Here is a 14,849-nt window from a genome sequence, read left to right as displayed (position 1 = left end):
TCCTTATTCATCTGTAGGTAGCTGCAGAAATGAACAGCGTACAATTGGACGGAGTGCGTTTTATTTCCTTTTCATAAACTACCATCCACTAAACAGCCCAAGATGGTCCTCCATCTAAGCAGTAGAGTCCTTCTGTCCTTCAAGGGAAGGAGGAGTGCTTACGAAAAGGTGTAGTCTTGGTTTTACTATCTTTCACTCACCTTCTGTTTCTCCTTCCCTCAGGAACAAGTGAATGGCAAAGACAGAAGTAACTTCAGAGTAGACATTACCTCTGTTTGCTCTGCTCTGTCTGTCTCCTAGCTCTGTCTCTGTTTGCTCCTAGCTCTGTCTCTCTTCCATTGACAGCCCATGGTTTCAGCAGGAATCCAGTTTCACCTTCTGGCCAGTTTCTTAGCCCTCATGGTTCATTTAATCCCTCGTGTTTGAGGAAGAAAGGGACAGGGGTCGGAGGACTACACAGAGGGCATTTGGGGCCAGAGTGCCTAGCTACCTCATTTAGGGTGGGCTTTATAACTCACCTCTTTACAACCACCAATAGGCACGGGAATCAAGGCTCAAATGCAACCTGATTTGGGAGCCTAGAGCCAAAATCAGGATTTTATCAGAGCACCCTGGAGAGGCGGGGTTGACATCTTTATCTCAGCAAGGGTTTTGGATACCTGCAGTCTTCATCCAGCAGATTCTTTCATCCAGATCTGCTCCCTTGATTCCTAGTTTATCCATAGGGATGGGAGGGAAGATAATCTCATTCTGAATCCCCTTTACCTTTCTTCTTCTTCCCCTCTTCTTCTCCCTCACTGGCCCCCAAGAGGGTAAAGATGATTCCAGTCTGGGAGTTGACACCCACAGCAGTCACTACCATCCGGCCAGAACCTTCCATGACATGGGTCCCTGTATGAGAAAGGAGAAGATGGGAGGGGTGTTGTTTTTTTACACCTACCCATGAGAAATACAGACATAGAAAAAAGCAGCCCCTCTTCCTCCTCCATGGATAATGATATACTCAGCAGATAGTAGAAAAAGGTCAAGAGCTGGACCATTTAAAATAGACCAAGCAAATTGGGGGATAAGGAGGTAAGTGTGTCTGCTTTAAGGTAAGGCTCCTTTCACCACCATCTACCCCCAACAAGCTGAGCCCTTCCAAGGACCCTGCAGCACTTACTTTATGTAGAACTTCTTTTAGGTTACCGCATATACTTATATTCAACACATTAATATGCCACTGCCCGATTTGAATGCAGGGGAAGGAGATGGGGCAGGGCCAGAAGAGGCAGCAGGATCTGGATCAGGTCTCTGTGGCCTGGCTGTCTGTGGGAGGTAGAATGGGAACTGGGATGGCGACAGGCAGTACCTGAAAGCAACATGGGGTCTCTTTCCACAGACTTCTTGACATGATCCGATTCCCCAGTCAGAGAGCTCTCGTCAATCTTGAGATCATTTCCCTGGATCAGGATCCCATCTGCTGGTAGCAGGTCACCTAGTGCACACAGGGGAAGGGGCAACAGGGAAAGAGGGAAGGTTAAGAGCCTGGCAGAGGGTGGGGTTCACCTAACCCCATCTCAGGGCTGCCCCCATGGGTCCTACACAAAAGCAATGGCCCAGGGTGTATCTGGAGAACCTTTGAAAGACAGCTTCAGCTCTCACAACCTGGAACAAGATTCCTTTCCAGGTATGATAAATTCAAACAATTACTGATCCCCAAACATCTTCCCATGGCCTGAATATTATATACTTTTAACCTGAAGACACACAGGGTACAGGTTGATAATCTTTTGGAAGAGTTTCAGTTACTTCTTTCTTTGAATTTCCTTCCTACAACTTCCTTAAACGCTAACCTAGAAGCTAACATGATTTGGTGTCCTATCTTTTTGGGTCCCTAGCAATTCCTAGCCCCCTTATGCCAAAGCACCTGGCCCTCAAATAGGGCAGGTGGCATGGATGCAAAAAACATGGCGCTCTCACCATATTTGATTTGGGCGATATCACCCACCACGATCTCAGCCACAGGGAGCTGGATAATGTGACCATTTCGGATGACGGAGAATTTCTGTTCCTTTTCAATGCGGTTCTGCAGCCCCCGGAACTGCTTCTCTTTGCTCCAATCATTGAAGGCTGTCACTAGCACCACGATGATCACCGAGAATAGAATGGCTGCCCCCTCAATCCATCCGGCTTCTGAATCCCCGTCATCTTCTGGGCTACTTACAGGTAGACCACATTCTAACCCGGGAAAAGAGAGAAAGAAAGGATCATGTAGTGGCTTTTGTTGACATTAAAAGGTAGTGCTTCTGCCTGATGGCAGGGATCCTGCATGGTGTCTCCATGTCAATTCACCAGCACCAGGCAAGCTTCCTCCTTATTCATCTGTAGGTAGCTGCAGAAATGAACAACGTAGTATTGGAAGGAGTGCGTTTTATTTCCTTTTCATAAACTACCATCCACTAAACAGCCCAAGATGGTACTCCATCTAAGCAGTAGAGTCCTTCTGTCCTTCAAGGGAAGGAGGAGTGCTTACAAAAAGGTGTAGTCTTGGTTTTATTGTCTTTCTCTCATTCACCTTCTGTTTCTCCTTCCCTCAGGAACAAGTGAATGGCAAAGACAGAAGTAACTTCAGAGTAGACATTACCTCTGTTTGCTCACTCTCCTAGCTCTGTCTCTCTTCCACTGACAGCCCATGGTTTCAGCAGGAATCCAGTTTCACCTTCTGGCCAGTTTCTTAGCCTTCATGGTTCATTTAATCCCTCGTGTTTGAGGAAGAAAGGGACAGGGGTCGGAGGACTACACAGAGGGCATTTGGGGCCAGAGTGCCTAGCTACCTCATTTGGGGTGGGCTTTGTAACTCACCTCTTTACAACCAACAATAGGCATGGGAATCAAGGCTCAAATGCAACTACCCCATTAAAAGGTAGTGCTTCTGCAATCCCCCAGAATAGAAAGTCAGGGAAAGAGAATAATAAAAAATAAAACTCTTGGGTGGAAGAGCTATGCTCTGAGGATACTGGAGGACAGCAGGATCGGCATCATTTTATCACCATAAAATTATTTATGGTAACCCAAAAGAAGCAAATAACTAAATAGCACAAAACATGTCAATGCAAATCATAGGCAAGTCACATATAAAGAACTTACTCCCAACATGGTCAGGCTCCCACTGCTATATCCCAAAATGCCAATAATATTGGTGGGGGGCACTTCGAGAAGCAGGGCTTCATTGGTTGGGTAAGGGTAGAGGATTTGTGACATTCTGAATAAGAATTTGATGGGAGAAGGGGGAAAAGACCCTGGAATCAGAATGGGTTGGAAGAATAGCTTATTAGCTACTTGTTGGTTTTCTTTGGAGAACTCACACTGGATAATGGGGGAAAACTTTTAAGCTATAATCTGTCAACCACAAACAGTAAGTGCTCTTTGGTGAATATGGAAAGAACCAGATCTGAGTTATGACGGGCTGTTTAAGACACTCACGTTCATTTTCTTCACCAGGGGGGCGATAGAAGGACAGGACCAAGGAGATGATGGCTGCAATCTCCAGGATGATGAGGGTGACATCTTGAAGGGCTTCCCACACTAATTCTAAGAAGGTCTTGGGCTTTTTGGGAGGGATTAAGTTCTGTCCAAATACTTGCTTACGTTTCTCCAGATCTGCCGGGTTCCCAGATAGACCTGAAAAGGAGATAAGAATGGGAGGAATGAGTGAGAAAAAAGGGGAAGAGATGAATGATAGAAGAAAGAAGTGAAAAGACCCCATGCTTCCTGATCTACACAACCATGATATACAGTTAGTGTGACTAACCACCCCAATTTGCCCAGGACTCAGGGGGTGTGAAACTTTCAGTCTAAAAATGGGCAAACCGAGACAAGCTGGTCACAGGGTCCACTCACTCCTCTTAAAGTGTTTGGGGTAAGCTAACCTAGGTGTAAAACTTCATTTCCTCCTCATTGAGTATGTTCTAGGCTCCAGTTGTAAGAACACAAACATTAAAATGTTTCCTGGGACTCACACAGAACTTCTCTCTCACATTAACACGTAAATGCTGGTGAAGACTTAAAGAGAGAGTTAGCTTGCTTTCCATTCTACCCAAAGAGGGTAGCATTGTTTTCAGTTCCCATAAGAAACTTAAAGGGAATCTTTCACAATGTCAGTAGCCTTGATGTCCTGCAAATGAGGGAGGAGGATGTCCTCAAACTCCTGGCAGCAGGAACCCACTTAGGTGGCACCAACCTCGACTTCAAAGTAGAACAGTACATCTACAAATGGAAAAGTGATGGCACCTACATCATAGATCTGAAGAGAACCTGGGAGAAGCTTCTGCTGGCAGCTCATGAAATTGTTGCCATTGAAAACCTGGCTGATATCAGTGTCATATCGTCCAGGAATACTGGCTAGCGAGCTATGCTGAAGTTTGCTGCTGCCGCTGGAGCCACTCCTATCGCCGGCCACTTCACTCCTGGGACCTTCACTAACTGGATCCCGGCAGCCTTCCGGGAGCCAAGACTTCTGGTGGTGACGGATCCCAGGGCTGACCAACACAGAGGTGTCTTATGTTAACCTGCCGACCGTTGCTCTGTGTAACAGACTCTCTGCGCTATGTGGACATTACCATCCTTTGCAGCAACAAGGGCGCTCACTCCGTGAGTCTGATGTCGCGGATGCTGGCCCGGGAAGTCCTGCGCATGTGTGGCACCATCTCCCACAAGCACCTGTGGGAGGTCATGCCTGACCTCTACTTGTACAGAGACCCTCAGGAGACTGAAAAGGAAGAGCAGGCCGCTGCTGAAAAGGCTGTGACCATGGAGGAATTTCAAGGCGAAGACTGCTCCAGCTTCTGAGCTCACTGCTGCTCCACCTGAGGTTGCAGACTGGTCTGAAGGCGAGCAGGTGCCCTCTGTGCCTACTCAGCAGTTCCCTACTGAACACAGCCTCTGAAGACTGGTTTGCAGCCCCCACTGCTCAGGCCACTGAATGGGGAGGAACAACCGCTGAGTGGTCCTAAGCTGTTCTTCCACAAACTCTTAAGCAAAATGAAAGTAAGGTTTTTGGAAAACAGTTTCTAAAAGGTTTGTGTTTTTTTGTTTTTTTTTAAAGTAAAATAAAAATAAATAAAAGCAGAGTTAGCTTCCACCATTTGCTCACACACAAAACCCAGAAAGAATAAGCTATCTGCTCAAGGTCATGCTAGGAGGCTAGAAGACATAGCCCCATTAGTTGTCCTGAGTTCAAGTTCCAGGAGATCAACAGAACAGAGGCTCTTCGGCTCCAACTCTGGGCGTCCCCTTTGAGCACACATAGCTTTCATTTTCCATCACATAGACATAAAAACATACCACTAAGCGGTACTACTATTCTACTAAACACTGTGTACTTAGAGAAGTATTAGGTACTAAGAGAAGTACTACCATGTTTCCCCCAAAATAAGACCTACCCGGAAAATAGGCCCTAGTATGATTTTTCAGGATTACATCCTCTGAACATAAGCCCTAATGCGTCTTTTGGGGCAAAAATTAATATAAGACCTGGTCTTATTTTCAGGGAAACACAGTACTACTAAGGTTGAATAAAAAGAGAACAAAAAAGGTGGAGCCACAAAGTCAGATAGTACACCATCCTTGATTATCAGCATGCTTCCACTAACACATACATGCATGCTTATATAACTGCGTGAATGTGCACACATTTTCTAGGCATGTTCCCAGAGAGAAAAAGAAATTCCTAGTGCCTTCCTTATAGTTAGGCTCCTCTACTGGACTCCAAGGATTTATACTTTAAGGGAAGGGGCGAAATCCTAAAATTTCAATTACTGCCAGTTGGCAATTATCAAGTTGTTTACACACAGCAGCAAATTAGCCCAGGTCTTGGCACTTGAAGTTGTTGGCTGCACTGTTTGATGGGTTCCCCACAGGCAGGGTGTGGCAACCTTTGTTGTGAAAAAGGTCAGCAGCTGAGGAGGGTTAGAATCAGAGGACCAGGCCACTCACAGAATCAGAGGATGGAGGTTCACACAGAGCCCAGGGAAAAGCAGATGACAGGATGCTGCAAGAAGAAAATGGAGACACTGATGCCAGAGGACTTCTTCAGACTTCAGTTACCACGCAGTGCATTCCACTGGTGGGGAGATGGGGGTATAGCATGAGGGCAAACATCTACTCTCCACCTCCACTGAATAAGACCCAAGAGTGTTATCTTAAATGGTAAGAGGAGAAATTTGGGTTAGATCTAAGGAAGACATTTAGACAGAAAAAGATTTTGAAAACGGGAAAATAGGTACCTAAGAGAGTGTTATTTGCAGGGTTTGAGACAGCTTCCACTTCCCCACCGTGAAAACAGAACCATCAGGAGAGGTAATCGAGATACTCATCTGTCTGGGAAGGCAGATGAACCCTGCCTGGAGGTAAAATGGGGGTGAACTGGCATCCACACTCACGGAGTTGGGGATTGGAGACCACTCTACCTGCTAGCTTTTAGGAAAGGAAAACAGGGAGCTTGATGGGGAGGTGGTACCTAATGTTCTTACCCCCGGGACTCTTGCCTCCTGGTCCCCAAATGCACCACCCTGGCCTAGAGCTGAGCTCTGCAGGGACAGAGTTTGGTCAAAGCACTAGAAACAAGTTGGGCTGCTTCCCAGAGGATTTATCCCACCTCTACCACTCTGAGAAGCAGGTTCCCAGTAGGAAAGAAAAGCAAGGGCCTGGGAAAGGAGTGTTCCTGGGCAGGGCATCTTGCTCCCCTGGCAGGCAGAGACAGGGTCGCCAGAGGGCAGGGCTTTGCTGGTCCTTTCTCCCCAGGGACCCTAGATAGCAAGTCTGTGCCAACTGGGGACTGCTGTGCTGGATGACCAGGTTTGCTTGCGGGAAATAGGAGTTTTGATAATTTGTTAATCTATTTGGGATGCTTTTCAAGAAAGCAAGATTCACAATGTAAAGAGAAATGAGGCCATAAAGGTGGGTACAATGACTATGAAGGCAAACCAAGACATCTGATATAAGAGAGCATCATAAAGAACATCCCAATAGCTTAATGAAGGCCCAATAACAACAAAAGTCTAGCTAAAAAAGCACCCCCTGGGTGGCTTACAGTTGGTTACAGCACGAGCTCCGAACGACAGGGTTGCTGGTTTGATTCCCACATGGGTCAGTGAGCTGTGGCCTCCACAACTAGACTGAAGACAACGAGCTGCCACTGAGCTTCCAGAGGGGCGGCCGGATGGCTCAGTTGGTTAGAATGTGAGCTCTCAACAACAATGTCGCTGGTTCAATTCCCACTGGAATGGTGGGCTGCGTTCCCTGCAACTAAAGATTAAAAAAGGCGACTGGACTTAGAGCTGAGCTGCGCCCTCCACAACTAGATTGAAGGACAACTACTTGGAGCTGATGGGCCCTGGAGAAATACACTGTTTCCCAATATTCCCCAATAATAAAAAATAATAAAAAATTAAGCATCACTCTTTTAAAAAAAAAAGCACCCCATCTGAGGGAGCCATGCCCCTCTTTGTTCTCATATTAATACCTTATAATGATCTTTGACTTCTTTCTCTCATACACTAATCCATTTAGTCAGGAGATCCTATCTCTTTATCTTCAAAATACAGAGGGTGCCAAAAAAGCATATACACATTTTAAGAAAGGGAAAACCTGTATTAAAATTGTAATACTCACTATATACCGATAACAAAAGATGAATACAAGTCATGTGTATATATATATATATTTTTGGCACCCCTGGTATATCTCAGGTCTACTCATTCTTTCTTCTCCACTGCTACCATCCTGGTCTAAGCCACCATCAGCTCTTGCGTCAATTACAACTGTCTTCTAACTGGTCTCCCTGCTTCCACCCTTGCTTTTCTGCTCTCACTCTCTTCTCAACAGAGTAGCCAGAATATTTTTCAAACCCAACCCATGACACTCATCTACTCAGAATCTTCTAGTGGCTTTTACTTGGAGTGGAACTGGGCACCGAAGACCTAGTGATGGCCTACAAGGCCCCTTAGGGGCCCCAGGCCCCTCACCCCTTAACTCCTACAATTTCCCCTTGGTCACTGAGATCCAGCCAAGCTAGCCTTCCCACCAGTCTGAACGCACTAGACATGCTTCTATCTCAGGCCCTTGTTCCCTTTGCTCAGAATCGTCTTCATCAGGTAGGGCTCGTTCTCTCACCTCCCTCAGGTCTTCGCACAAATGTCACCTTCTTAGTGAGGTATTTAACATTATGACTTATCTGCCCCAGCAATTCCATTCCCCTTCTCCTGCTCAGTTGTTCCCTCTACAGGTCTTCTCGCCTAATATATGATATGCTGTTTTCATTTATTCTGTTTGTCTATCCCCCTCCACAAGGGCAGGATTTTTGTCTTTGTTCTATAGGTCCACAGCAGTGTCTGGCACATGGTATGCATAGAGATTTATTGAATGAACTAAATGAATGAGTAATAAATAAGTTTGCTAACATTTAAGTGATTACTCTGTACCAGATGATTCACCAGGCGCATTGGTGTCTTCTCACATTCAAACATTATATACCCTATGTGGTAATTACTATTAAACCCATTTTACACATAAGCAAACTAAGACCTAGAGAGGTTTTGTAATTACTCAAGCCTAGTATGTGGCAGAGGCTATATTACTCCACAGAAAGCAGCGGGATGCCAACCTACTTGCAGCAGGGCCAGGGTATTGATGGTGCAGCACTCAGCTAAGGCTTTATTCTAGGCTCATTAATTTGCCTGGGTTTGCCTGGGACTTTCTGGGTTTTAACAATGAAGCTCTTGCCTCCTGAGAATGCCCCCTCAGTCCTAGGCAAACAGGGAGGGTTGGTTACCTACTTTATTCACCACAGGGCAGGCCCACATGCTGCTTTCCTCTGCACTCTCAAGCAAATCAGTCCTGTTCTGTCGTTTTGCTATCCTCAGGGATAGTGACACCACATTTATCAGAGTCCAACCTATACATTTATAATCAATAAAAAGTTCATTATGGCCTTTTTTGGACCCAAGCAAATGAAACAAAGACACGTTATGGGAAACCAAAAAGGTTAGGCCTTGCTCTTACCTAGATATCCTCAAAGTCACATACTTACTTCCTTTTTGCCATTTTATCTATCTGTTCCTCCTTAAGTTTCGCTAAGCTCTTCAAACAGCTACCTTAAGAAGCCATGTGGCTTGCCCAGTTCCCAGCATGCCCTGTGCAGGAAGGGGCAGATTGGGCTGTTAGCATAGCAGCCTTGGGAATCCTCTCTCAGATATGTGGCATGGCACAGACAGCCAAGCCACAGAGCTTGGCCAATCCCCAATTTTGGGCTTTCCATTCCAATTCTTCCTGCCTCCTGAGAGTCTATCATATCAGAGCTTGATCTCAGCAGCTGTAATTGCATATTCGTACTTGTCCAGCCCAGGAAAGGTTTTGTTCTCTGATTTCTGCAGTTGCATCTCAAACACATAGCTTCCTGGAGAGGGAAGGAGGACTTAGTGGGGAGAGAATGCTGAAATCACAAGAAAAGGATTTCCCTTAGAAATACATCAAAGAGAGAGGGCGGGAAGGAGGGAGAGAGACAGAGAAAGGGAGGGAGGGAGGGAGGGAGGAAGAATCTTGTCTCCAAGAACAAGAGAGAGAAAGCTCCACCCAATCAGGAGTGCTTCTGGCCCTAAGAACTAGACTTAACACATGAGCTGGGAGAGGTGACAGGAATGTCAGGCTGTGAAGTCATCACCCCCACCCCATGCTGGGGAGTGACATAGCCCCTGCCCAAGCTAGCAGGAGACAAATAAGCAGCAGTGGAAAATCTGTGTCTGCTGTGAGCCTGTGTCGGGACCCAGGGCTATGGAAGAGAAGCTGCAGCTTAGTGGCCTGATTTCAGCAGGGAAGGGCCAGAGCCAGCCTTGCTAGGAGGCCCAGGGCTATCACCCAGGCAGAGGCAAACCTTATCAGAACCAGTTCAGTCCCAGAAAGGGTGGGGCTAAGTTGGGCATCATGAGGGACTTCCCAGATGTCTGAGTTATGATACCTTGCCAAAGAGACAGCAGAATCTTCTCCCACACAGATAGTATAAGGGAGAGGTTTCTCTGGGTTGACTTGAAGGCAGTCCTCTCTGGTATGTGAGAAGAACAGACACCAGAATACCTTTCAAATACTACTTTAAAAACCCTAGATTGGGGGGTGATGAGGAGCAGAAGATTCAAATCTACATAGAAACCTATAGGCTTTAGCCAGCTCCTGCTGCTAACCAAATGCCACTCCTTTAAGGATGAAGAATAATTTCCATACTTCACATTCTCTAGCTTAACACATCCACAGCTTGGGGACATGCTCTCTATCTGCTGGACTTCCAGCCCCTAGAGATAAAGCAATCTCCTCCAGGTCACAGCAAAAGGATGGCAGACTTAGAGAAGAATGCCCCTTTCCTCATTGTCCTCAAAACAGCCTGCAGAGGTGGGCACTTCCTCAGAGAACATCCCCCTTATCTGGCCTCTGCTCTATGCGTGTTTTACATATTCCAACTCCGGCACAAAGAGAAAGCTCCCTGAGTGCCCTCTTCAGCCCTCTGCTCAGCCACCTTCTCCCATGCTGCACGCATGTGCTTCCATGCAGCTCACACTCCCCCGTGCTCACACCTCAGAGCTAAAGAAAAAGAGCGAAAGCCCCACTTCCAAGATAGACACAACATTGACCTCAGCCAAGGAGGGAATGTCATCTCTCTTCCCACCCCCAGAAGATGGTTCAGTTCAAGGCAGCAACAAGAAGGTTCAAATCAAAACAAAACTTGCAACACTTTGTACTGAGCTGCCAAAGGAATGTAGCATAGAGGGCTCCAGGGCTGGTGGAAGGGGAGAAAGCAGGGAGGGTGCTCAGGTTCAGAAGACTTAACCACTCTTCCCACCAAGATTTCTCTGCCCCCTGCCTGGCAGCATTATGCCAGCTAACCCAGAAGTCCAGCTCTGAGCGAGGAGGGGCTGGATAGAAAAGAATTCACAAAGCCTGGGGTTCTGGTGGGAAGAGAACGGTCAGGCACTATTGGCCTAATTCAGCCCTAGGCAGTAACTCAAACCAGACAGGGAATTCCCAGGATGCAACATGGAATTCCCTGCAGGGGCAGGATGAGGGGGGCGGGGACAAAGGGAGGACACCGTTCACTCCTGTTTTTCTCAATCATCCAGCATATGGCTGTGGAAGCTGCTTCCCCCAGGTTTTTTGTAAATCTTTCCCACCCCTCTACCAAGTACTAAATATGTCTTCTATGAAGCTACTAGACTTGCCTGAACTACTCACATCACAACATAACTGCTTTCTGGCTGTTTGAGGTAGTCTGCCCACCTCCAACCTTCCCCCTCCTTCCAAGATATTCTTTTGGCTTGAGTCTGTCTCACATATGTCCCCCGCCCTTTTGTTTCCTTAACTTGCCTTCCCTTTTTTGATCACATTCAACCCTATTTCTGGTTGTTGCTGAATGCTGTGAAGATGAGCACCTCTGAGTTTTCTCGAGTCTAACCAACTCTTGGCTACTGGAGCAACTTCTTTTACTCTAACTAGCCGTGTACTTTCAAGGAGCACAAGCCAATATTAAACTAACATTATTGTGGGTCACAATTAGGCATTTTTGTCAAGCATTAAAATATGTGGACCAGGGGGCCGGCCTGGTGGCTCAGGCGGTTAGAGCTCCATGCTCCTAACTCCTAAGGCTGCCGGTTCGATTCCCACATGGGCCAGTGGGCTCTCAACCACAAGGTTGCCAGTTCAATTCCTCGACTCCTGCAAGGGATGGTGGGCTGCGCCCCCTGCAACTAGCAACAGCAACTGGAAATGGAGCTGAACTGTGCCCTCCACAACTAAGACTGAAAGGACAACAACTTGACTTGGAAAATAAAAAGTCCTGTAAGTACACGCAATAAAGTCCTCTTCCCCTTCCCCAATAAAAAAATCTTTAAAAAAAAATTCTCTACAGGTTTGGACATTCTTATGTTGATTAATACAAAAACTTAAATTATCTGTGCTTCTGAGATTCTCTGTTGCTGTCTTAGCATGAAGCAGCAGAGCAGTAAAGGACTCTGAATCAGAAAACATGAAATATTCCATTCCTGTGGGAAGACCTTAGGTAAGTAATTTAAACCTTTTGGCCTGTTGAGAAAGAGAGAGTGAGAGAAAGAGAGAGAGAATATACAAATTAAAATTAATCCCACCTGCCTCTAGAACTGTGTAAATCTATAATGATAAAACCATGTTGGTGTCAGAAATGTTATAGACTCCAAGTTCCATAAGGCCCCTTAGTAGCTAGGGTTTTAAAAAAAAAAATCTGTCAATCTATACTACAGATGCTATCAACCCAACAGAAAATAAAGGAGAAGGGTCATTCATACTCTAGTAACCAATCATCCCAATCTTACTTCACTCTGGTCTCCAACCAACAGAATTCAAGTACCAGGTAAATTTCTTTATTTTTATTATTAGTCTGCAGGTGCCTTCCACAGGTGACAAAACCATGCTAGGCTGTCAGTCACTTCAGTGTGGTCTTCTGTGAACAGGCTGGCGTTTTATAGTACCAGCTAACTGGGCACCTGGATATCAATGCTCTTTTCTCAGCCTGCCCAACTAAACAGCTCAGCATCACCCTTGTCTGGGGAGACTCCTGTGTTAAAGTTCTTTGGTGTCTCCTTTTCCAACCCCTTTATTCCTCTTACACACACAAGGAGGTCATTGTTGGCAATGGGGAGCTAAAATTACTCTTGGAAAAGTTTTTTTCTGACACTCTGATTCCCCAGCTCAAGGACCAGGACCATGGTAAGTCTTACATTGAAATAAATCAGGATACATATCTGTGATCTAAGGAAGCAGGAGAATGGCAATGGACAACTATGTCAATGGTAGACGTACTAGGATATAGGTATGGTCAGGGTCTATGACAACACAGGCACCTGCCATCAGAAGGGGAGGCTTTCAACTGTAGGTCTGAAACCAAGACTGGGAAAGAATCTGAGTATTAACATTTGATATCTGATGTTGAAATTAAAATAGAACATATGTTGGCCTTTGGGAATGGAAGTTCTTTGGGAATCAGAAAGCAAACAGTGGGAGCTATGAGAAAGGATTTGGAAATTTGGAAGGAAAACCTGGATCCTGCTATTAGGAGCTTCCTAGGTTCCAGCTTATTTGGGTTCCTGAGTTTCACTTTGTGAGAGAAACAACTGACCAAAGGGCTCAATAACAGGATAGAAAAGGAAAAAGAACGATCTGTCTAAATTCTGATTGGTGCATTATCTCAGTGAAAACATAATAGAAATAGCCTCTCTTTAAGGTCAATACTACTACAAAAGTGGTAAAGAAATCTAACTGACAATAAGTAGGCAGTGCCAAGGGCAGTCATTTGATACCAGCCATAAGGCAAAGACTGAGGCACATGAAAGCAACTAGGCCCTGCCATCTCAACCAGATCTCTTTTTGACATTGACAGGTGCCTGGAGGAAATGGACAGTAGTTGCAGTTACACGTGCAGTAACCTCTAGAGATATAATAACACACTGCACTCCATAGGCACTCATATTCTGGCAAATATCTTCAGACACATGGACTCCATTTTAATCTGAGACAACTAATTTATTGAATCCCCATTATAAATGGGCGCTGTATATACACTACAGTATTTAATCCCAACATCTCTATGTGCTAGGTATCATTTTCAAAGGAGAAACGGACTCAGGGAAGCTGAGTAAACTTTTTAATGTTATTCAGCTAGTAAGTGGTAGAACTAGTAAGTGGTAGAACTAGTATTTGAACTCAAAGCCTATATGACAGGAAACTGAATTCTAGAAGCAAAGAAAACATGTAGTGCAGCTGTCTCAGATTGCAAAGAAAACAAGACATGGGCATTGTACAGATATCAGATAAAAATCTCTTTTTCTCTCTCTTTTTAAAATTCTTAAGAGTCTGGACTCCAAGTCACTAACTTATAGCATTGGCTAGGGATCAAAACTTCTTAGAATAGGCAAGAAATAGGATGTGGTCTCCAAGGAAGGCTTAGGAATAGTATACCTCAAGAGGTTGAAGGCATCTAAAGGATAAGATCTTTGTTCCATCTCATGCTCCTCAACCATGGCCTGCCTGACTGATAGGACCAAACAAGAACCTGTAACAGAGATGCTGAAACCAGGCAAAAGTGAGAAAGCAAGATTCATTTTGTTCTCTCTCCATTTTGATGAGGCAAAATTTCATATTACTATGGCTCACTGAGCAATTGGGCTGAGCCAGCCAGCACTTTTAATATAGTTATTCTTAAGCTATACTCTTAGTGTAGATTAAGAATAACTACATTAAAAGTGCAGGCCAGCCTGGTGGCTCAGGCTGCTGGAACTCCGTGCTCCTAACGCCAAAGGCTGCTGGTTCGATTCCCACATGGGTCAGTAGGCTCTCAACCACAAGGTTGCCGGTTTGATTCCTCGACTCCTGCAGAGGATGGTGGGCTGCGCCCCCTGCAACTAACAACAGCAGCTGGACCTGGAGCTGAGCTGCGCCCTCCACAACTAAGACTGAAAGGACAACAACTTGAAGCTGAATGGCACCCTCCACAACTAAGATTGAAAGGACAACAAATTGACTTGGAAAAAAGTCCTGGAAGTACACACTGTTCCCCAATAAAGTCCTATTCCCCTTCCCCAATAAAATCTTAAAAAAAAAAAAATAAATAAGTGCATTAGACCGGGTTGAAAAAGTCATCAATAATTCCCTGAAAGGAAACAGAGCGAGTAGTCCAATGATTTGGCGGGTACAGCTATACGACTTACTGCCCATTTTTAATTGTATATGTTAGAAAATTGCTATATTGGGTAGATGGACTTATTCGCTTTTTTGGTGCCCATCCTGCCAATTGCACT

At 45.4% G+C, this 14,849-nt stretch overlaps 1 protein-coding gene and 1 pseudogene across 5 annotated transcripts in view; one reads left to right on the top strand and one right to left on the bottom strand.

The window, feature by feature from the left end:
* ATP2B4 (ATPase plasma membrane Ca2+ transporting 4) overlaps window positions 1–14,849 on the bottom strand; it is a 91,005-nt gene that overhangs the window by 33,270 nt on the left and 42,886 nt on the right. For all 4 annotated transcript variants that reach the window (XM_081026954.1, XM_081026952.1, XM_081026953.1 and 1 more), the window contains exons 3-6: window positions 3,466–3,663; window positions 1,963–2,220; window positions 1,352–1,477; window positions 766–891 (exon numbers count right to left, since the gene is read on the bottom strand). In XM_081026954.1, coding sequence (XP_080883080.1) covers window positions 766–891; window positions 1,352–1,477; window positions 1,963–2,220; window positions 3,466–3,663 — 708 coding nt within the window. The remainder of the gene's footprint in view (window positions 1–765; window positions 892–1,351; window positions 1,478–1,962; window positions 2,221–3,465; window positions 3,664–14,849) is intronic.
* On the top strand, window positions 3,747–4,994 carry LOC308487227 (small ribosomal subunit protein uS2-like; annotated as a pseudogene). The gene is made up of 2 exons: window positions 3,747–3,778; window positions 4,144–4,994. The product of its transcript is annotated as a small ribosomal subunit protein uS2-like (transcript).

Source organism: Rhinolophus hipposideros (genome assembly GCF_964194185.1).
Source record: "Rhinolophus hipposideros genome assembly, chromosome: 19".
NCBI lineage: Eukaryota > Metazoa > Chordata > Mammalia > Chiroptera > Rhinolophidae > Rhinolophus > Rhinolophus hipposideros.
This window is presented reverse-complemented; position numbering and strand designations above follow the sequence as displayed.